The sequence below is a fragment of the Pagrus major genome, chromosome 16, assembly GCF_040436345.1.
Source record: "Pagrus major chromosome 16, Pma_NU_1.0".
Lineage (NCBI taxonomy): Eukaryota > Metazoa > Chordata > Actinopteri > Spariformes > Sparidae > Pagrus > Pagrus major.
The window spans coordinates 8075097-8096099 of record NC_133230.1 but is presented as its reverse complement, the minus strand read 5'-3'; the positions used below and the strand labels follow the sequence as shown (position 1 = coordinate 8096099).

The 21003-nt window shown below is 40.9% G+C and overlaps 1 protein-coding gene across 1 annotated transcript in view; it reads right to left on the bottom strand.

Annotated features, from left to right (window-relative positions):
- stag1a (STAG1 cohesin complex component a) overlaps positions 1 to 21003 on the bottom strand; it is a 42750-nt gene that overhangs the window by 5766 nt on the left and 15981 nt on the right. Inside the window, exons 2-20 of the mRNA XM_073483795.1 lie at positions 6857 to 7064; positions 6513 to 6633; positions 6191 to 6346; positions 5853 to 5949; positions 5672 to 5748; positions 4367 to 4571; positions 4078 to 4229; positions 3811 to 3884; positions 3579 to 3702; positions 3317 to 3415; positions 3118 to 3197; positions 2872 to 2979; positions 2577 to 2691; positions 2222 to 2339; positions 1945 to 2048; positions 1656 to 1748; positions 1075 to 1368; positions 885 to 955; positions 504 to 672 (exon numbers count right to left, since the gene is read on the bottom strand). Of these exons, the coding sequence (XP_073339896.1) occupies positions 504 to 672; positions 885 to 955; positions 1075 to 1368; positions 1656 to 1748; positions 1945 to 2048; positions 2222 to 2339; positions 2577 to 2691; positions 2872 to 2979; positions 3118 to 3197; positions 3317 to 3415; positions 3579 to 3702; positions 3811 to 3884; positions 4078 to 4229; positions 4367 to 4571; positions 5672 to 5748; positions 5853 to 5949; positions 6191 to 6346; positions 6513 to 6633; positions 6857 to 6885 (2286 nt within the window). The 5' untranslated portion in view covers positions 6886 to 7064. The remainder of the gene's footprint in view (positions 1 to 503; positions 673 to 884; positions 956 to 1074; positions 1369 to 1655; positions 1749 to 1944; positions 2049 to 2221; positions 2340 to 2576; positions 2692 to 2871; positions 2980 to 3117; positions 3198 to 3316; positions 3416 to 3578; positions 3703 to 3810; positions 3885 to 4077; positions 4230 to 4366; positions 4572 to 5671; positions 5749 to 5852; positions 5950 to 6190; positions 6347 to 6512; positions 6634 to 6856; positions 7065 to 21003) is intronic.

Genomic DNA, 21003 nt, shown 5'->3' with positions numbered 1-21003 from the left:
AATCGATACACTTTGTGTTGACACTGGTGGAGTCTGTCAGAGGGCTCAGGCGGCACAACTACTGATGATCAAGTTTATCATTATATTATTTTTATCCCCTTCAGTTGCAATTTCCATTCATTTTGTGACAACTCTAGTCAACAGTGAAGAATTTAGTGAGATATAATGGTTGTACATGGGGGATCTTTAACGTACTGTGGGTGAGAGCAGAATTATTGAACTTGAGCTAAAAACAGCATCCTTCAACTTGTGATGCTACGCTGTAAGAAATTTGCCAGCAGTCGATTAGATGCTAAGCTGTCTTGAAGGTTCCAGCTTCACTCCACCATAAAATAACAGCTCTGGGATCTGACGCCTCTGTGCAGATTTAAAGTGTTAAATTAGATCGATTGGGGGTAAGCCTCTGAATCGGGGGGTGGCTCTCTGCAGAAATACAGATAAGCTCCTGTTTGGATCTGTGAGTGTGTGCTGTTAAAGCCCAGTTAGTGAAGTGAATCCAGCACCTTGCTGGGAGCCCCCTCTGTGATCTTGACCAGCTGCCACAGGATGGAGTAGTGCGAGCACTGCAGGGCCTGAACGGCTATCTGCTCCGGCATGGAGCCCTGCTCGATGCCCGCCTTCAGCAACCGGTAGCAGCTCCCGAATAAATCCCACCGTGTCAAGTCATGGGCACTGAGGCAAAGAATAAGAGGAAAACACGTTTGATTTTGTTCAGTAAGTTAAGTCATCAAGTTTATGTAGTGGAGGAACATTTTAGCAACCATTTTCTGATATGGACTGAATGATTAAATGAGTAAAAAACAAAAATATTAGTCAAAAGTGAAAATATTTGGTTGTTGCAGGCCTACACAGATGGGCAGAAAAAGGTAAAGAGAAAGTCTTACTTGTGGAAAGCTGTGAGTCTCTTAAGAGTAGATAAAACATTGTAGATATCGTCATCATCGGCTTCTTCAGCCTGCAGAATAACAAACATGTGTTAGTGCACAAAGACAAGGCTCATATTTCTCCCTAAAAGCACAAGATAAAAAGCTACAACTTTGACACATTTCCCCCGACTTGTCCTTCTCCTCATACCTCCTGCAGCAGCTCCTCCACAGAGTGTGCAAAGCGATCCGTCATCTCGTCGATGAGCTGCGAGCGGGCGATGTCCACGCGGTTCATGATGGTGTACTCCTCAGAGCAGAGGATGCTGTAGGTCTTGCTGCAGGCCTCGAGCACGTCCATCTCGATGTGCTTCTCCACCACCAGCCGGATCTGCTTCAGCAAGGCGTCCAGGTGCTTCTCCATACGCCCGGCGCTGTACACGTCCAGGTCAAAGAACTGAGGGATCTGCAGCAGGTTGGCCACCTTCTCTGAGTCTGCCTGGTACTGTGGAGGGTGGAGACGGAGAGGCAGGAATTAGATAAAGATGCAGAAAATAGAAAGAGGCATCAATCAACAGTTAATACTTGTTACTGTATCCCTGTTTGATTACATTTTAAGTCAGCCAACATACTTGTCCAGAGTGGCGTCCATTCAATAACACATGACTACATAAGTAACACTTTGATCAATTATATCGACAAACAGATCAGTCTCTCCAACCGAGTCATTACTCAGTGTCACTGGCCTGTCTGGTGATGGATCTGTTTGGGTTGGATTTCAGAACGTCTTACCTTGGACAAAAGCATGGGCAGAGCCATGATGAAGTGCTCTGTCAGTTTGTTCTTGTCGTCTATCTGGGTCTTCCTCTCCTTCGCTGTCAGCACCTGGACACACAGACACAAAATTTAAAGTCAAATGTAGCCTCAGATGTAAAAATAGGCAGGAGAGGGGCGGTAAAGTGGTGATTTTGTGTTGGATGGAATATTCTGTCCTCTTAATATGACTGGCAAAATTAATCACTGGGAGAAAACTTCTTCTTTTGCTACTCTCACCTTCAAAGTGTTCATATACTTGACCTACCCGTTTGCCTGTGCCTCTGCCGACAGGTGGGTGTGCCTCTGCTGCCTGTCGGATGGTGCACACCATCAGCTCTATCAGAGCACTCTCCTGTCTGTCTGACAGCACTGCAGGGACAGACAGACAGACAGACAGACAGACAGAGTTAGAGCAAAGGAGAGAGAAAGAAACAGTCAGAATGTCAACGAAGGTAAGACACAGAGTTTCAATGAACAAGATTTCATTGCATCACCTCTTGTAGCTGACAGGCTTACAGAACGTGTGTGTGTGTGTGTTTTACCTTCCTCTCCCTGAACAGGCTCTTCCAACAAAAGTTCAGCCATACACTCCCAGTCTTTCAGCAGCTCCTGAGAGCTTTCCCACAGTGAGTCCACCAGGTAAGCTGCATGCTCATGGAGCTACACACACAGAAAGAAACTGTGAGCATGATCAAGTTTTACAAGCATTGTGTGAAAAGTTATAGCTGAAATCCCTGAAAACTTTTTTACATAAACTACAAAGATGGCGACATTTCTCTTTAGCAGAGCAACATCGAGTAACTCTTTATCTCACCTTTGTGCATACACAGCATATACAATTTGTCACAAGTACATCAGGGTTATAACAGTGACTGTGTGTGTGTGTCTAAGCATTACCTCGCTCTCCAGAAAGAAGAGCACCAGCATGCGGATGAGATTTCCATTGGGACTGCTCCTCCCTCTGCGCTTGGCCAGCGCTTCTTCTGCCTGCGGGTCATGACGACTGAACAACCTGACAGACAAAGAGAGGGGAAAGAGAGAGAGAGAGAGAAGGAAAAGAGGATGAAACAGTAGGAAAGGATAAAGTAGGTGTTAAAAAACACTGTTAAATGACAAATAAGATCCAACTAAACAAAAAGATTGTCATTATTTCAAGTCAAAATGATCTTAAGATAAATCAGGATGGACTCACTTCCTGTGCAGAAACTCTCCAGCAGCAACTGCCACCGGTCGGTGAGCAGAGTAAACCAGGTGGTACACGTTCTCGCAGTCCTCATTGGACAAGGCGTCTTCACTGCCCCTGCAGCAGATAACCATAATGAGCCACACTCAGCACACAGTTTAAAACAGTGTCATGTCAGAGTATCAGAATCCAACATAATAAAGTTTTTATTTACTAACACGAAACTAAATGTATTAAATATATAAAGTTACTCACTGCAGGATGAGTGTGACCAGTCTGATGGCCTCCACAGCCACATCGTACTCCTTATCCAGTGTCATTGATACGATGCGGTCCTGTCAAACAGAACAGGAAAAGAACTGGGATTAATAAGCAGAAGTGCAACAGAAATCAGAAAAAAAAAAACTCAGTTAAAAGCAGTAAATGTTCTTGTTTGCATTCTTGCAGCTGTTACCTTGAAGCGGTTGGTGAAAAGCTCTAACTTCGGGAACAGTTCTCTGTTTGTGTACAGGTTCTGCAGAGCTTTCAGGCACTTTAGACGTACCTCTCCTTGCTGAAAAAGACAGAGTTAGTCAGTTAGTCTTGGTGGGCTCAGTCTTTGTGGTGGTATCAGAATATACCGAAATGTTTTTAAAAAAAAACATCAACCAAGTCTTGAAGAAATGTGATAACAAAGCCAACTAAACAGTCGGGCGGTGGTGTGACTGTGTGCTCACCCTGTCGTGTAGTGTCCAACCAACATATTTCAGGTAACTGTCATTAAGAAAAGCATCGCTGTACATCTTCATCCACACTCCGATCTCCTCGATGCAGATGGCTCGGATTTCAGCGATTGCATCCCTAGGAAAACAAAAAAAGACATTATTTTTGTCATGATGACAAACAAGGCTCTGAACCACTAGGACAGACAATATTTGACAAAAAATGATCATGTCTGATAAGTGTTACCTGTAGCGATGCACAAAGATTCCCTTAAAGATGGAGTTCATCATGTTTTCTATTTCATCTTGGTTTTCCTGAAGCTGTAAAGTGAAAAACCAAGTTACAGGCAAGACAGTCTGTAGGCGTTTTCTTAACATTTTAGATCTATAGCACAACAAGCTAAACAGTGATAACAGCTGTTATTATCAACAATTTTGATGTTTTGGAGTATAAAGCCTTCAATTTGGCACTACACAAACTAATGCCTTCCGTGAAGTATCAAATCTGACCGACCTCCTTCCTCTTCTGTAGCAGCAGCTCCAACTTCTCGTTGGCTCGTTTGCCGGCTATCTTGTTCCTCTCAGCCTCGTACTGTCTCTGGGTGTTGTCCTGGTGGATGCTCAGGTTCAGCGCCACATTCACCAGCGCCGTCATCAGCTTCATCGCTATGCAGGAACACAAATGCACATGAATAGACTCGGTAATAAACGCAGAAGCATGGAGTTAGCAGTCATTAATCTATTGCCATCTCCTGCCACTTGAAGATTTAAGAGCGCAGTGGTCACGAAGCTGGTGTCATTACCTGCTAATGTGGACGTGTGTCTGAAGGCTCGCACTTGGGAGTCGGACAGTCCGGTGAGGAGTGAGATCACCGTGTCCATCATGTACTCGTCGTAGATGATGCTGTACTGACACTGACGGATCAAAACGCTGATGAACTCGCAGAAGTTGTAGCGAAACTTCTTCCACATGGGCCCTGGCATGGTGAGAGGATAATCCCCGCTGTCCTGTTGACAAAAAAACACAGAGAGGCTTTAATTTCGTTCATCAGAATGATCAAATCTGATTGGCTTTTGAAAATTGAAAAGAAAATTCCTGCAGGTACTGATGGTAATAAACTGTACCATCATTCACTTCAATGTCAGAGTACTCTTGTACACTGACAGCAGGAAAACTCTATGAACTCTATGATCTTTTGTTCATTCTGTTTTGACTTTCTTTCTTGTTACAGATGAAGGAGACCAGAACCACTTTTATCTGTTTCACCACTGCTATTTGTTTGTTACTCTCAGTTCTGTCCAAAAATGTGTCATGTGGAGAGAAGTGGCTTGAAACAAATAAAAACTGAATTGATGTGAGATTCCAGAGTGACTTTCATCTTTTATTGTGCGATATAAATCATCCAGTATTTTCTGTTCAGAATTTAAAAATCTCATGAATTTAAATATAAAAAGAAACAGGTTTAAGCTCTTGACAGACATGAAAATGTCAAATCTGTTGGCACAGCCTTTTGGAGGATCTGAAAGGAGATGGAAATATTCATACCTTTAAAAGCAAACTTAAAATCTATCGATTCAGACCGACTTTAATGTCGTGTTTTATGATTTGATGGTTTTAGTGTTTATACTTATTTTATTTTTTTTATTTAAGATAAGTTAAGATGAGATAAGATGAGATGATCCTTTATTAGTTCCACAACTGTAAAATGTGCATTCTTACAGCAGCAAAGGGGATAGCAGAATAGACATAAGTATCAATAAACGACCAAGTAAATAATAAATTAGTACAAAAGCAAGATATGATCAAGAGGAACATGAAACAGAACAATATAAACAATATAAACTCAACAGTTGAATTTTTACCATTGCACATTCATTTATTTTCATTAGCATTTATTCTATTATATTTCATCAAGACTTTTATTATTATCTTATATTTTATCTTTTTTTTAGTATACATTTTTAGGTGTATTTAATAATTTTATCTTTATGTTTATACAGTACATCGCATACAGAATGGTCAGCCTGGCCCCGCAGAGGTGTAATATCCCAAATTAAATGTACCTTTCCTTCGAGGAACAGAAGTCATATTCATAACATTTCATTACCTCATCAAACTCTTCAGTCATCTTGCGGATGATTTCTGCGTTCTGCATGTTCCTGAACATTTCAATCCTCACAGTGCCTGGTTACACAACAATAACAACACGATTTATTCCAGATGTTTGACTCAAGTTCACAGCAGAAGGGATTTCATGAAGCTGCAGCAGTTTAATTTATGACTCTTACCTTTGCACCCTGAGCACTGGATGAAAAAATTGATGAGGTCCAGTAGCGCCAAGTCTCTGTCCTGTTTATACGACTCGATCCACTCGTCCACCACAGACTGCGCACGCACACACACACCGAGAAAGTAAAATTAGATTTTTAAATGTCTCCTCCTCAGATAGAAAACATATTATACAAGGTGGATGGGTTCAAACTACAGGAGCACAGATGGAACTTTAAAAGAAACATCTTGTGAGATATAAGCACAGACAATTAAATATATTCAAGTATAACTAAATAGAACAAGTTTATATGTTGAGTATGGACACCTCTAAAAATGAAAAGTGTCATTCACCCACCTGCATGGCACTCTTGCCCAGTTTGACCACCTCAAACAGAGTGACAGGGTCTCCCCCATCTCCATTATGTTGAGCCACACCGTTGGCTTTCCCTCGCCCTCTTGCTACGCCCACTGCCTTGTCCGTCGGCGACTTCCGAGGCTTCTTATTGGATGTCTGTGGGGACAGAGATGTCAGTCAAACAGGAAGGAAACAAATCACCCAAACACTCATATTCACACAGAACCTTCAGGTACACACAGACACAGATTTATGCACCCACTCAAATGATAGAAAGCAGAGACACAAAGTCTGACACACATCTACAGATTAAGGAACATACCGGGGCTTGTTTTCCAGGCCTCCCTCTCTTCTTTTTGCCTTTCACCTCTGGATCTTCCATCTCACTCATGCTCATACTTAAGCCCACTGCATCTGTTGCCCCAGACTCATTGGATGAGTCCCTAAGAGAACAAAACACACATATAACTCACATGCATTTGAAAGCTTTAATTCATCCATAGAAGAGATTAAATGTTTAGCTCCAAAATGACAGATACAACAGTGAAACTACAGGGATGAAAAGCAAATCAAATGACTTGTTTTAGTCAAGTATAAACATGTATTTCATAGAGTACTGTAACTGCATGCAATCTTCTTTTTATGTTAAGTGTGTGTTTCACTCACTGCAGGACAGGGAGCTCCGACGTGATCATTCTGGTTTATGGGGGTGGCAGTGGGGTGTGTAACTCTGTCTTATGTGCGTCTGCAAGACTGAGTGTGTTTGGAGGTGCTAGAAAGTGGCTCAGTTGGGGGAAAGTTCAGGAGAGGGCAGGGAGGAGAGGCTCCGGGACGGACTGCACTCAACTTGGTGGCACTTAACTCTCTTCAGCTCCTGCAAATATAAAAAAAAGGCAGAGAAAGAAGGAAATTATTATTAAAACATGCATTTCAAAACATATCCAACAGTAATAACCATCCATGATGCAGGTGCTGTGTTGCAAGTATGCCTGTGCGACAGGTAAGCATGAGCACAGACACAAACACCTGATTTAGACATGAAAGTGGTCACGTTTTAAATGAGGTGATAAAGTGATGGCCTCAAATCGCTGATGATTTATTAGATACAGCTATGACAAGTGGCTGCTTAAACTTATTTATAACATTACTTAACCCCTGACAGTTAATATGATGTGTGAGGACCCAGTTTCCAAAGTGTCACAACAGTAAAAATGTCACTGAAAGCAGAGAGAGACAGTTCAATCCTTCACTCTGGTCAATCAGGCTGTGGAGGTGGAAACGGGGAGAGGAAGACACCAACTGGCCACTTTGAGAACTACAACATCAAAATATTGTGGGGTGTGTAGTGAGGATTTGTACACAGGAGTGTTTTTGGTGTAAAACACTTTCAGAAACACCCCTGTAAAGTGTTAAAAACTGACCACAGTACCTCAACCGAGTAAGCTTCCTTTTTTAAAATTTATTAAATTAAGACTAAGATTATCTTAAAGTGTGACATTACACAATTTTAAACTTTGTGAAAGTAGAATCAAAGCTTTGCCCTCTGGTTAAAAAGTGAAGTATAGTGTTACTTTAGACAAAATGTGGAGATTAAATATGATTTTCAGAAAAGATCTGAAAGAAGTTGTGAATTTTCCCATGTGCCACAAATGATACAAACTCAATTAAAAACGATCCCAAAATGCCTTGTCACAGCTAAAAGTGCGGCTAAATTCTCCCTCAGAGGGCTGACAGCTAAATCAATTATGATATTAGTTATTAACCTGTTCATATGCTAATGAGGGCAAACAGCAGAGGAGGAGCAATGCCGCTCTTCGCCACAAGAGGCAGTATGATCCACAAAGTCCTCTGCCCAAAGACTATCTCCAAACTGCTTCATTGTGTTTTAACTGGGACGAGTGGACTCAGAAAAATCACCAAAACACTCATTTAACTCCCAGCTTAGCTCCAGTCCAGTTCTGTCCACCTACGGCGTGTTTTAAGGGTGTATTTTCCCCAGAGTGTGTGTGAGTGTATACGTGTGTGTTTGAAAGTAGGTCTGGGCAACAGTAGGGGGCAGGCTAAGAGAGTATGTATTTAAATACAGTCTTCCACACAGTGTTTGTACTGAGGAATAGCATGGGCAGGAGAGCCCCCTGTTTCACCACACTGAACTGCACACACACACACACACACACTTGCACACACAGCTCTTACACAGTCATCTGAGCAAACAGCAACACCGTGAGAAAGGAGGTCAAGGTGAAGGCAGGATTTCAATCATTGCAACCTGAGAGTCTATTTTTAAAGTCACAGATTGTGTTTGGAGTCTAGCTGGTTGTAGTAATATTAAATGAAATTTGCAGTTTTTCAGACTTCCACAGAAAGAGGTCACAGGCTGGGACTTGACCTGCTTGCATGCACACAAGCTCCTCATCGATTTCGGTGCTTGATATTCTCGCCGCATTTATTAAACCTACAAAAAAGGATAGAGAAGCCCCAATTCTGCTGACACGGCCGGTGAGGGAAATAATTCCTGTCCGTCTGTTGCACGGCATGTTAAAACTCGAAATATTAACTTGCACAAATTGCCACAATAAAGATGACAAATCCAGCTGCGCTTTAAAATTTTTATACGATGCCTGAAGCTGCACACGCAATCTTTTGTCAGTGTCAGCAGCATTAGAAGAATATTTCATAAAATGGGATAAAATGTGCATCCAGGAAAACAAACTCTGGATACAAAGACAGCTCAAAAGTATGCTGCAAGTTATGTTTAAATAAATGTCTTTAAATAAGATGCTGGCGTGTGATCTGGGGGAACGGGCAAAGAAACAGACATAGAAAACTAGAATGAAAAAATATCAATTCCTTAAATTTTGTAGTAGGAGAATTGAGGGTTACATGCGGTGCCAACATTTTTAGACTTGTGTGTCAATAAGAATAAAGAACAACAACGCCCAAGATGGCGTCCTTAGATGTCTTGTTTTGTCCACAACCCAAAGATACTCAGTTGACTGTCACAGAGGAGTAAAGAAACCAGAAAATATCCACATTTAAGCAGCTGTAATTAAGGAATTTTGCCATTTCTTTCTTTCAAAAATTACTCAAATGGATACATCAATTATCAGAATAGTTGGAATTAATTTAATAGTTGATAACTAATTAACACTTTGAGAAATTGTTGCAGCTCCAGGGCTGCAGAGTGTGACTGTTTTGGTTGCACATGTGCTGAAAAAGCAACAAACAAAGCAACAAAAAACTAACACTAAAGTAAACACTATACTCTTAACACTAAGTTTAAACTAAACTATGTTTTAATCAATTCATGTTTTTACAAAACGTAAGAGTTTGTTAAACATTTTTAACATCAACTTTGTAATTTACATTAAGGGTTAGGGTTAGGGTTAGGGATTTACATTAAGAAAACATTGATCTGCACAATTAATCCTGTTCACAATCATTTACATAATATATTCTAATATATTATATCCCCTCATCTAGGCTGTGATGTAATCTACAAAGCCTACCCACTACGGCAACGGGGCACTGATACAGAACGAACAAACTGAAGAATTTGAATTGGGACACAGGGATATGATATGAACGAGCAAACAAACAAAGAGATAGGAGCACCTACAAAACATAGAGGCTCTCACTGTCAAATACAAACTATAGTCAATATTAAACTCTACATTATCCATATTGTGGATATTGTAGAAGTAGGAAAAGAATTAGTAAAGTAATTGACAAGACAATGACCGAAGATGCTTGCGTTAATGAATCATCACGTCATTTAACCTCGTCTAATCAGCTTGAGTGATTTTAATTTGCAGATGAATCCCACTTATAGGCTTCACACATCATTTAGAGAGCCAGCTGTAACTGAAAACAGTCAGGATGTCGATACAAGACACTAAAACACACAGTGAAAATGATTTCTCCTCCAGTGACTGACTCTTGAGACTGGCTATTAGCTCTACTTTATAACTAATTAATAATTGATTAATGTCATCACAAAATGTAACTGGATTGAAGCCACAGTCGAGCGGCAGCGGAGCACCAAACAGCGGAGGCAGCAAGATCGCTCTTATTATGTAATTTCACCACTGTCCCACCTGCTTACTCCCCCCTCCACCTCCACCCTCCTCCCTCTCTACTTCACAGACTGTTATATCTCAGCTGCCTGCTCTTATTTTGAGCCCCAACATGCCTCCGAGTCGCTCTCATCATCCGATTATCTTTCTCCGAAGGGAAAGAGGAAGCCAACTTCCTTGTGTCATGTTTTCACTCGGTCCTGAGCTACACAGAATTCGAGGAACAGGAAAAGGGTGTGTGTGTGTGTGTGTGTGTGTGTGTGTGAGAGAGAGAGAGAGAAAGCTAGGAGTCTGTCTGACCCATTATCGACCAAAAACTAAATAATCCTTGTTGCACGTTGGCTTTTCTCGTTTTCTCGACACACTGGCACTCTCCCTGGCTTCCTCACACCAGCACACAAACACACACACTCACACACAGAGATTGTAGCAGCTTCAACAGGAGGCTATGAATAATTTGAAGAGAGTCTCCTGAACTGTTCCTCAATTTTAGACAGGATAGAAGCAGCCAATTGCATTTACTTTGCACCTTTCTCTCCCCTTTTTCTCAGCTCAATACCATTTACTCTAATGGCACGAATAGAAACAAACTCTCCCAATAAATAACAGCAATTACTGCCAAAGCAGAATAATGAATTATGCATGTAAAGCCACTTCCCTGTTGACTCAGTTTAGTACATTTCTGGCTGCACTGTGGTCGTCTCTGCCCTAAACTGAGCTGTGTTGTCCCTGTTAACTGATCGACATGTGTGATCATGGAAACTTGGAGAGAAAAAGCTACTCTAAGTGTCTTGTTTTGTCTGACAGGCCAAAGCTAATAAGATATTACATTTAATATTACAGAAAACTGAGGGCCCTGAAACACCAGGCAGACAGTCGCCAGCTAATGTCCGGCTGTTGGTGAGTCTGAAAGCCTAATTTTTGCGATATGCCAGGCATCATTGGCCCTTGTTGATGGCTTTTCAGCCGACTGAGCATGCTGAATCAACGGCAGAGCCCATCAGTGAGAAAAATCACTCTGATTGGCTGCTCAGTTAAGCCAGGGCTGCCCACAGTGGAGCATGTAGTTTGGCTCGCCAGATGTTTCTAGCAAAAAAAAAAAAAAGTAAAGTATTCAGAATCTGAGCAAGGCAGTCAGAGTGTCTGAGTAAGTCAGTCAATCAATGGAATTGATTTTGGCCTCCAATGAGTGTCCGATGAAAATCATCGGCAAACCCTGCTTTATGATAACAACAGTTTGTACACACACAGTCCTGAGTCTTCCAGTTTCCCTTTTTGAATGACAAACACAGACTACCTCCACCTGGTAGTATAGAGTGTTTCACACAGTTGCAGAATGTACGAGCTGGTTGGCATAAAGAGGTCAAAACATCACTAATGGGGACTTCATCAGGGTCATCCTGAAGGCCGCAAGCGAAAATGTGTTGCTTTAACATTAAAGTTGTTGTAGATACAAGTATTGCTGGAGTTTCGACCTCTTTAGACTTTTCACCTTCTTCATGTGACTTGGAAGTGGGTGAAGTTGTACCAGAAACCCCTACTCTGCTTCTACAGTCTTTGCAACTTTTTGACACACGTCAGCCCCCCTGCTCCTGGTTCTTTGATGTCGGTTTTGTGCCCTGGCCCGCAAGAAATCCAGGAAGAACCAGTGACATTTTGGCATTTTTACCTTTGAAAGTGGAGAAATTATTGCAGCTCTGTATAGCTTTAATGTAAAGTAGTTACGTCTCATGTTTTCTTTGTTCACTGTTGATCCATTAGTTACAGAATACACATTTTCAGCACTTTTTTTTGTGCAAATGGGCTAGTTTAAAATACTGAAAGGGAGAAAAGCTAAATAAAAAGACAGTTGTTTAAATGGAAAGCTGCAGGTAAGAAGCGCAAACCACTTAATAGTCATTTGGAAAGCCCCATAATTCATCAAGGCGTCCTGTCATATTGAAACCATTCATGTTCTCAGTGTGGAGCACAATATAGATATGCAAAATGCTCTAACTTTTTAACACTTATATAATTACAACTCTGCCAGTAGAGAAGTTTAATTCTGGCAATAGGAGGGCAGAAGGTTGGTAGCTGGGCAGCTTCTCTACTTCATTTACCCTGAGACTCCAGGTGGTGTGAAAGACTATGTTTCCGCCTGTATGGTTCATCTCGAGGGAGCTGGATCTTTAATAGCACTGTACTGAAACTCGCCTGGGCTGAATCTACTATAAATCCCTAAATAAATAAAATGAATAACGGCCCTGTTGGAATAATAAAACTTCATGTAGCCACTTCAAATGCACAGACCGGGCCAACAGAAATTTTGCCAGGTTTATAGGGAACATTAGGAGCTAATAGTGCAAAGAAAATGAAAAATGAACTTCTTTCTTCTTCTGAACAAATAATAATGTGTGCAGGTTTTGACACAGAGGTGTTAATGAGCGTCTTAAAATCTCTAAAACCCAGTCCAAAAACTGAACAAACTTTGAACACAGACAGAAAAGAAGTATATTTTACTCGGATGTTAGAAGAACAGTAAAAACTTTTGTACTGCTGTGAGAACTGGACGAACTAAACATGCACAGGCAGGTAAGCTTCAGTCTGATTTCACACTCAAAACTTTCTCTATTTTATAACTGGTAACAAATTCAGAAGAAGTGGCAAGATGTTCAGCAGGTAACTGTAGACACAAACACACCGTGGGTCAAGTGGTGCAGTTACAAGCGCTGCTTCAGAGGAACTAGAAACAAACCCTCATGTTAACTATCTCTGGTCTGCAGAGATTTGTAAGTGTGTGTGTGTGTGTCTACTTAAGAGAGAGCATAAGACAGAGAGACAACGAGCGAGCATCTGAGAACCACTTAACATGCATGACATGTTCTCTAGGAGGCAGGCCGGCGTTGCTATAGCAACTGGTGTGGGTCATAAGCCCGGCGGTGACGGCATATTTGATTGGCTGAGTGGAGACAGGAGGGACCCACAGTACAAGAGGGGGGGGGGGGGGGCAGAACAGAACGGGACCAGTTACAGATCCAATCAGTGAAACCTGACTTACAGACTCTTACAGGACTCCTACAGTGCTGAGGAAAGTTATTGTCAGATTAGTTCCTCTCTCTCAGACAATTATGTAGGTGTCCACACACATTTGTCACACAGCTTGTTTAAATTAGCCTGCTACTTCAGTTCTTTTTGGTCACCATTCAATCCCATTCATGATATTGTTAAAACTTTGCAACAACTCTTAACCTCAGAACACTGCAGAGTTTGTTGAGTAAAAGTTAAAAAATAAAAGCGAGAGTGCCACAAACAGCGGGCTTAAGGAAAAAAAATGCAGACACATCGCGCAAAACCGGGCCCAACTTTTACTTGAACGCAACATGAACATTATCAAAAGGCGTGCAAGCACACATTTCTGGTAGCCTTCAGAATCACTGACTTCTTCATGAAACCGGGCTTCCTGGATTTCTGGACTTCATTGTCTCACCAGCACCTAAAACAACACACCGCTTACAGTGCAGCTCCTTGCATTGTTTAGACACAGGCCTGTTACATAGCCACATTCGGACAGACAACACCACAGTGTAAAGAAAAAAAAGAAAGAAAAAGAAACTCAGCCGCTTCATTCATTTCATCCAGGCCAAAAAACAAAACAAACAAAAAACAGAGGGTTGCCAAGTTAAAAAGTTTGAACCGAGCTTACCTTTGCTGCAACACAATGTAGTCTATTTTAATCAGAGCCCAACTGTTATATCAGTCAGCTGATATTATCTGCCCATATTGGCCTATGACAGATATTGGTATTTACTTTTATTGATATAAAAATATACATAAACAGGGTGTATGTAAACAGCAACAATAAGATAGTGATGATAATAGAATAAAGTAATAACACAACATTTGTTTTGTCATCTGATGAGCATAAAACTACTAGATGCGGTACTCAGACAAACCTCACCAATACCTGACACAATCCCTTTTTTTGTTTTGAAATGTAGTACTGCAGACCAACTCCAGCTCCAGTGCAAAGTTTCTTCTCACCACTAGTGCCACTATTATGAAGTGAAGTAAAGCAACAGGATTACTTTGGCTATAAAAGTTACAGCATAGCAATAAACTCCTTTTGTAATAGCTCGACAAACTTCTGTTCTAGCAGGCGAAACAATTTGCAGAGGCAAATGTCTTATCACTGAGCAAATGTTAGAGAGTCAACACAATGAATGCACGACACTACCTGATTATGTATGACGCATCCAGCTAGTGATGCAGTAGTGTAATGACAATCAATGGATGAAATCCTTTTCAAGGTAATACATCAATTCCAGTGCCAGAGGCTTGTATGGGGAGACAGCCAACACACCTTGACAGAAAAGCATTAATCCAGTTTTATAAAATACCTCTCACTGTAGCTAAGTCTTTCATGGTCACTTCATGCCCTTCAACTGTGAAAATAGTGTTGAATAATTTGTCTTTCTCATTTCTTACATTTAAAATTCTGCTCCAGTTTCAACAAAACAACTGCAATTGCATGAAGGAAACACACAGTATGTCCACCGATTAGCAAAATAACAAGTTCACAACACGTCTTAACAGCTCTGTACTGAAGCAACAGCTAAACCATTATGGCAACATGGAGAGAAAATAGCCCACAGCTTATTATGAGGTGTTATTTCACCGATCCCTGAAGGAAACCTCTCTCCCTCATGCTACAGGGAGATCAGAGAGTGCAGGGTCAATCACACTACAGTGCCACTGCAGCTCGTTATGATTGAGCACTTGTAATGGTGACACTTCAGCAAGGTGGATGCCAGTAGCCGAGGGGGGCTTAACATTTTCACTGCAGGTGGATAACTGATTGTAGCACTGTAAAATCATTCCCTTTTAATTCTCTTTAAAATATTAAGATTTTAAAGCAGCGTGAAGAGGATTTAACAGGTGATAACAATAAGGTGATGACTGCAGAGTGAGCTCGGCTTGCAAATCTTTCTGAAAACTCAGCTAACACACACACACACACACACACACACACACACACACACACACACACACACACACACACACACACACACACACACACACACACACCTTCCTGCTGTCATGGTCCCTGTCGGCCGATTCTTTTGACAACTATAACCTGCACCGCGTCTGCTATAATTGGCCGTTATCTCTTGAGACAGACAGTAGTGAGCCCCTGTATCCAATACTGTGGGCTACGACTGTGCAGCGTTTCGAATAGTATAAAAAACTCAAGACCGGATTCACCACTAATAACATCAGGAGGGAAAAAGCACAAGACTTTAAAAACGGATGGTTGTCCAGATGCTGAACATGTCCTTCTGTATGTGTTGCCATCAATAAAGCCAATCGAGACTCGCGCACTATTTCTGTCTCTACAGTCAATATTTCAGTATGTGAGATCCTGCATTGGTGAGTAAAGCTGGGTATTAACACTTCCCACTGGGGCCACCTATGAGAGGAACGTGTACATTTATAACAGGAAAGAACAAAGTCGAAAAAACAGACACAAAAATCACAGAAAGAAAGACACTTTTTGGAGAATAATCCAGAAAACATGTCATCTTTGCGTTACAGGTTGGTCACTTTTATGAAATTACTTGGAAAAAAAACAACTCAAGACAACCTGACAGAGAAAAATGTATTCTAATGAAGTGCACAAAGTAATATTAATTAGATTCATTGTGCTGGTGTATAAGCTGGATTCAGTGTGTTTTGTCAAACAGTTACCAGCTGTTTGCAAGTCAATGCCTTTATTGTCATGGTAATTAAGCTACAATGCATAATTAGCCCTTTTTTACAGTGTCTGTGTGGCCTCAGGTAGGCAGCGGGCACAATGCAAAACATCAAAGTGTGCTGCCTGTGAAAGCACAAAGAGATTCAAGCTCCACAAGAGGACAGAGTGTCAACAGGACGCCCCACGAGTTCATTAAAAATGCATTAAATCGCACAAAACAAAAGACGTGCAGGACATTTCAGAAGAATGAACTAACATCCAAATTCTGCTTCGGAAAACCACAATTGTCATTTGTAAATCAGGATTAGTCAAATTAGTTAAATTCAAATCATTATATTTGTCCCCGAGGGGCGGTAGCAAAGGCATGAAGAGTAGTGCAGGAAGGGAAAAAATAAAAATAGAAAACACACATAACATACAGGAATAGGAAGGAAGTCATAATTATGTTAATTATGTTTTTTCTATCCAGCTTACTTCTCGACTCAAACTGGTGAAAGATTTCTCCAGGAATGGCCTCAATAATACCTTCAAGACCCAACCAAGGTAAATGATGATAATACAAAAATAATCATCTGTAGTTCTTGTTTTAGTAAATGGTTGTGGACAGGCACTACATTTCCTCAATCTGGGTTATTATACAAGGAACCTTAAAAAGAAGGAAGTCATTAAATCACTGAATCTTACGGAAGCCCTAAAGGGCCATGCATTCGTACATTTTATTTCCTCCGTTTTCCCGTGATAACGAGTTAATTTCATTTGTTTTCTCGAGATCTCGAGTTATTATCTCGAAATAACAACTGCCGTTTTCCCGAGATAACGGGATAATTTTCTCGAGATCTCGAGATAACGAAACTTTGTTTTCCCGAGATAACGATATAATCAATTTGAGATCTTGAGAAAACAAAACGATAGTGTAGTATATTAAATCATTGCAGGAAACATTATTCAGTGTAGCAATGTCAGAGGAGCAGGAGCATATCCATCACCACGTCACATATCTTTTCAATCAAGGCCTGACACAGGCTGAAATAGCATTATGCCTTGCTATTACAGATAATATACACATTAGTGTGCGTAATCTAAAAAGATGGTTGGCAAGGCTTCAGCTATATCGGCGGCGCAATCTAAGTGAGCCTGATGTCGTCGTTAACTACATAGCTGACCAGCTACGAGGTCCCGGGCGTCTCCATAATCTCAGGCCTATCATATCACAGTCGTTATCTCGAGATCTCGAATTAATTATATCGTTATCTCGGGAAAACAAAGTTTCGTTATCTCGAGAAAGTTATCCCGTTATCTCCGGAAAACGGCAGTTGTTATTTCGACATAATAACTCGAGATCTCGAGAAAACAAATGAAATTAACTTGTTATCACGGGAAAATGGAGGAAATAAAATGTATGAATGCATGGCTCTTTAGGGCTTCCGTAGAATCTCACTTTGGTCACCGTTCCTTCTTTTTTAGGTTCCTTGGTCCCATACAAGAGGTGCTGACAATCTTAAACCCCAGACATACTGTACTAGTTTAAAGAGTTTACCACTAAACATTTCCTAGCAGCTTTACAGCCTTTTCCCTGCTACCACAATATCATGCATCATTACTTCCACTCCTCAACATATCTGCAAAATAATATGACTCCTCTAAGCCTCTTCAAGTAAAGAGTGCGGTCAAGCACGGCTAACAAGACGACTGAATGCCACAAGGAGTGTGTTCCCTCGAAACCTCCTCAGCTTTTCAAAAACAGACGAGAAAAAGCTAAACTTTATGTGCCATAAAGAAGATATTTAGGGAGATTTATAAACATGCCTCCAAAGAAATGGTTTGTATTAAGACCAAATCACTGTCCTTGAAGCAAACAAAGGCTGTGCAAGATAAAAAGCCACTTAAGAGGAAAACGATCCACTATATTACTTAATGAACCGCTGAGGGGTTGCACTAAAGAAAATTCAAGCTGAAGAAACTGCGAAGTTATTATCTCCCTTTAGATTAGAGCTAATGCACTGCTCTGTAGAGCTCTAACTGACTGGCACAAGCTAAAGCTGCTTAACTTTGTCCCTCCAGTCTCTTGACACTGTACAGTACTGATGTTACATTCAGCTCGGGCTGAAATGGATTAACTTTTACACCTCTTTCTCTTGTTCTATATGTTGCTCTATTTAAAGACATCCCAACAATAATCTGGGAGGCACAATCACATAAAAACCGATTGATGAACCCGTCTGAACAAATAGGTGTGAGCCCCTTTTCAAAACACTTGTCTTTACAAGGTTGGTTTCCATAGCAACATAACCCGACACAGACCTCAAGGCATTTTCTGCTCAGCGGTCATCTACCACTTATTATTTTCTCAAAAAACTGTTGATTTTGACACTTTTGGCTTGTGGAGAGTTTGACCCAAATCAGCCTCAGCTGTTATCTGGAACTGTAAACCATGCTGTGTTATCTCCTTCTCCCTGGCAGGCTTTGGTCTGCTCGATGTACTTTCACCACCTCAATTTGTCACAGTGTTCAGATGTTGTTAGGAGGCAGAGAGAGGTGTCTCTAATCTTAATTGATTTGTGGTGTATCACTGAAGAGCAAAAGGTGAACGCTGAGAACTCGAGGGTAGCGGTCTAGTTTAACCCGGATGGATTTAAATGGATTCAATTAACCTGAATCTTGGTTGACCTGCTTGCCTGAGGGATCATCGCATGACATGGAAAATGAGAGGGTCAATCCTTTAGACGGCAGGTCAAAGTCTCCTGAAAGCACCAAGAACAAGCTAAAGAGCCGTCTGACTGAGAGTGTTTTTGAATTATAAGGAAAACCAGTGTGCATAAAACAGTGTGAAATTAAACAAATGTGATGGAAAGAGGAAGAAAAGAGGCCTTCATCAATTTATTTCAGGAAAAGAAAATCCATAATTAGATTGATGATGTCTGTCAGAGCTGAATTAGCTGTTTCCTGTAAATGCGAGAGGAACCACCTGTTTAGTTTTCATGCAGCCCCCCAGACATCTTCAGTATGTGTTGTAAAATACATCACAGAGGCTTAAAGTAAAACAAATAGCCTGCAATCAAGTCAGACAGCTGCATGTGTAAATCTGAGCTGCAGAACAATTCAGGAAGAACCAGTTTCCTCACGGCTATCACTGCTAATAAAACACTGTGAACTCAGGTCTTTACTTGCCACACCTAAAGGGTTATTGTTGTTCTTACGAAACATCTGTTTATCTCACGCGAGTTAGGACAATGATAATCTCTCATTGGTCCTTACAAAATCTGATCCGGGCTTGAGACTAAGAGTGTCACGACCGACTCAGGGACAATAGAAAATGTGTTTGAGATCTTCCCCAGCATGCTTCCAGGACGAAAGGGATTTGTGCAGGAGTATGTTTAACTATCCCTTAGCAAATGATAAATTGCACCAAGCGCCAGTTGCACGTACTGTGACTTGTTCACTGTCATCACGCCAAGTCTGCGAGTGCGTGAGACCGCAAGGTAAATATAAGCCATGGATAGACAGCCCTAAAGACTACAATGATAAAATGCATTTTGATGCTGATAGGACATTTTTGATATCTGATGCAATTTGGTAAAAATACAAATGTTCAACACCTTCCTCTAGTCATTCATGGGCGATTGAGTAATGTGTCTGCTGCTCATAAATTACATTAAGCAGCTTCGATAATCAAAGATGTGTTTGTGCCAGAATCAAATATTGACAACTGTATTTTTCAGGCAGCTTCTAACAGCCTCACTCAGGCTGTACATTATGAATCGCATTAAATAAACTGGCCAAGGTCATGTGCTTTATGTCTGCGAGAAAAGCTGTGAGCTGCTATATAAATATAATTTAAAGGCAGAAGCACTCAGAGGAATGGCTAAGCAGCACAGTGAACGGCATCTAGCGGTTGTAACTGACAAAAATGATGTACTTCTATAATTAAATGTAATACTAGAGAGCCTGTCATCACAAACCACTGGAGGAAAAACTGTTAAATCTGAGGACTTTTCTGTTCTACAAGACACCCTGGCGAGGGACCAGCATCCATTCAGAGTAAGCTGCTCAGTTTTTAACATTCTGGGGCTGCAGGGCCAACGAGGTCCATGCAACGGTATGATTAGTAAAACATGTCATCTTTAAATATTTCAGTCATCCCAGACCCTTCAGCTTGTCATAGCAAGCCCCAGCACCAGTTTTTTTTTTTTCTTTCTTTTTACTGTTTTTCACACCGAAAAAGTCCTGCTGCATCACACAGGGCAGATCTTAATCTTAACGCTGGTGTCTGATTGCAACAGACCGGCCATTCAGTTCAGATCTGAGAAATAAATCAAAGGGAAAAAATCATGCGCTGGGACAAATACTGATGGACATGTTTGAGTAGCTTTCATATATGCAGAGATTTCAATATGACTTAAATATGTAGTGAATATAATACTCGCAAAGGGAGAAAATTAGTGGGAGAGAGACTACATTTTATCTAACCAACTTTTATTACATAAAGGTCAGTAGTACTACTATTCTCTTACTCAAAAAGTCAGCCGGTACGTTGACACGGATAACTGACACTGCAATTAAAGCCTTTATGGTTCTCTTAAAGTCTGACATTATATGATATGTTTATTAATTGAGTTAATGTGTGAAAAGTAGAGCGGGCTGCAGGAAATGTCTCATTCATACAAAAAAGTAAGAGAGGGAAACTGAGAGAGTCGAGTCTTTCTTCAGTGTGATGAATATCCACAAGCCCTATTAGGTGGAGTGTTAGGAGAAGAAAGAAGTGACCTTTCTTGAGCATGTGAGTAAATGCAGACCACAGGATGAAACTTAACTATGCAAAGAAATAAAAAAATAAATGGCAAAGCAAACAACCTAGATGTGTTAATGGAGCATTTTCATATAGCCAGAGTAGTGCATTCATTTGATTATAATAGATTTAACAGTACAAATAAAGCAAACTAACTATGGGCAGGTGTTCATTTACAGATAGGACTGGTTTAAAAGTTAAGTTAAAGTTAAATAACAGC